The sequence below is a fragment of the Entamoeba dispar genome, genomic scaffold (genome assembly GCF_000209125.1).
Source record: "Entamoeba dispar SAW760 scf_1105229458187 genomic scaffold, whole genome shotgun sequence".
NCBI classification, from domain to species: Eukaryota; Evosea; order Mastigamoebida; family Endamoebidae; genus Entamoeba; species Entamoeba dispar.
The window spans coordinates 1,455-3,891 of NW_001853067.1; the positions used below are offsets into that span (position 1 = coordinate 1,455).

The following is a 2,437-nucleotide window of genomic DNA, read 5'->3' on the forward strand; positions in this document are numbered from 1 at the left end:
TGAATATCTTTGTTAGTTAATGAACTCATTTCAAATAATGAATATAATTATTAAGTTTAAACTTTTTTATTCAGTGAAACCAAAATTTTTGTTAATTAAGAAGTTATAAAAACTTTGATATTTGATTAAAATAATTTGAAATTATAAAAAAAGTTTAAGAAAAAAATATATTTTATTAAAGAAATATTATTTGTTATGTAAGACATTTAATATAATAGTTTATACAAAAAAATGTTATTTTTTTTTTATTAAAAATATATTTTTAAATGGTATTTATAAAAATACCATGAAATTAGATTTAAAACAATTCTAAAAGATTAAATGATGTTTGTTACCATTTTTAAAGAACTTTTTATTAGTATTTTTTTATGAGTACACTAACATTAGCTGAAACACCTATTCATGTTGGAATAGATTTAGGAACAACATATTCATCTATTGCTATATATTCTGAAAATGAAAATAAAAATGATCCAATAGAAGTCTTAGAAATAGCAAATAATGAATTTTCAGTACCATCATGGGTTCAACTATTTAAAGGAAATGATGGAACAAAACAATACAATGTTAGTATAAATGCAAAGAGAAGTGGTGGTATTTGTCTTCATGATTCTAAAAGATTAATAGGAGAAACAGTTAAACATTATAATGAACAAAAGAACTTATTACCATCATTTACGTCATTTGTAGTTTCAACAGAGAACGATGAAATAAAAATGTGTGTTGAAGATCCTCTTAATCAATCAGAAACAGAAAGTTTTTATCCAATTGAAGTATCAGCAATGGTTCTTAGAACATTATATAATATACTCAGGCAAAGAATAGGAAATAAAAAAATAGGAAAAGTAGTTGTTACCATTCCTGTTTCTTTTACACCAAGACAAAAGAAAGAAACAATTCAAGCATGTAAAATGGCAGGATTTGAAGATATTTCTTTATTACATGAACCAACAGCATCAGTTATAGAATTTGATAGAGAGTTCCATTTAAAAGAGAAGTCTAAAATTGTTGTGATTGATTGTGGAGGAGGAACAACAGATGTTGCTTGTTGTATTTTCAATGGTCAAGAACAACTAGATAACAATAAAATTGGAAAGGTAAAGGAGTTTATACTAAATAAAATCAAAGAGGTCTTGAAAACACAAAAAGATTTTTTGATTCTACTTGAACCAGAGAAAGAATCAGATAAAACAAGAATAAAAAGTAAGAAGAAATTTGTTTCTCAGAATATTGAAAAAATAACTGCAGAATCTCTCAAAACATTGGAAAAAGGTAATTCAATGAAGATTGGTTTGTGGGATATATATCCAGAGTGGGAAGATGAAATAACAATAACTCCTCAAGACGTTAACCTACAAATTCAAAAACCAGACACTAAATCAAAAATTGACTGTGTTTGGAATGAAAGTGATTTAAATTTAGGTGGAAATAATTTTGATGACTCTCTTATTACAGTTATTCTTGATAAAATAAAAAGTCACATTGGTGATACTGATTTTCAAAGATTGTTTAAAGTCAATTCTAAGGATACTAAAACAGTCAAAAGGATGAAAGAAAAAAGGATGAAAAAAATTAGAATAATTGCAGAAGACATTAAAAAGTCATTTTCTGGAAATACAAACAGTTTACCAATTGATTTAGATTCAATTTCTGAAGGACTTACTGGACAGGTAGATGTTACTAAAGATGAATTTGAAGCACAATGTAAAAAAGATAAAATACTTGAAAAGCTTGAACGGTGTATAAAAAGTGTTGTAGATAGTGCAAACTGGAAGGTTAATGATATAAACTATGTTTTAGCTATTGGTGGCTCTTGTAGTATTCCAATTGTTAGAAGGTTGATTTGTGGTATGTTTTCAAAAGATAAAGTTGTTGGCACCTCTTTCAACTCATACACAAGTGTTGTTAAAGGAGCTGCATGTAGAGCACATCAACTGTCTATAGACTGTGAGGACAGTATCACTCAAGTCATGCCATACACACTTGGATTTGGGTTAGTTGAAAATAAGTATGATGTTTTTGCACCAAAAGGAAAAAAGTTACCAATTGGTTTTCTTGGAGTTTATTCAAATGCTCATGAAAATCAAAGAATAATTAGTATCCCAATTTATAAGGGAGAAGGGAAAAAAACAAATGAAGAAGGTATGGAGTTAGTGACAACTGCAATAATAACAGGACTTCCACCAGGATTAAAAGAGGGTGAATTTAATATGATTTACTTAACAAGAGTGAATACAAGTGGTCTTGTTGAGGTTGAAATAGTTAAAGCAGATAATGGTAAATTCCTTAATAAAATGAAGGCGTTTGTGAATTTAGGATTTGATGAAGATATATTAAAGAAGATTCAACAACATCTTGAACGTTATATCAAAAATTCTGAATAAATTCTAATTGAATTTTAATAGATAAATACTGTTTATTTAGAAACTACACCACC

The 2,437-nt window shown here is 27.3% G+C and overlaps 1 protein-coding gene across 1 annotated transcript, besides 1 other annotated feature; it reads left to right on the forward strand.

The window, feature by feature from the left end:
- Window positions 1–81: 81 nt before the first annotated feature.
- Window positions 82–284: a sequence feature (AT_rich).
- Window positions 285–368: 84 nt separating this feature from the next.
- EDI_275640 (heat shock protein 70kD, putative) lies at window positions 369–2,384 on the forward strand (the record flags this gene model as incomplete). Its single annotated transcript, XM_001734307.1, has 1 exon — window positions 369–2,384. The coding sequence occupies one exon, from the start codon at window positions 369–371 to the stop codon at window positions 2,382–2,384; it is 2,016 nt and encodes a 671-aa protein (XP_001734359.1).
- Between the last annotated feature and the right edge of the window lie 53 nt (window positions 2,385–2,437).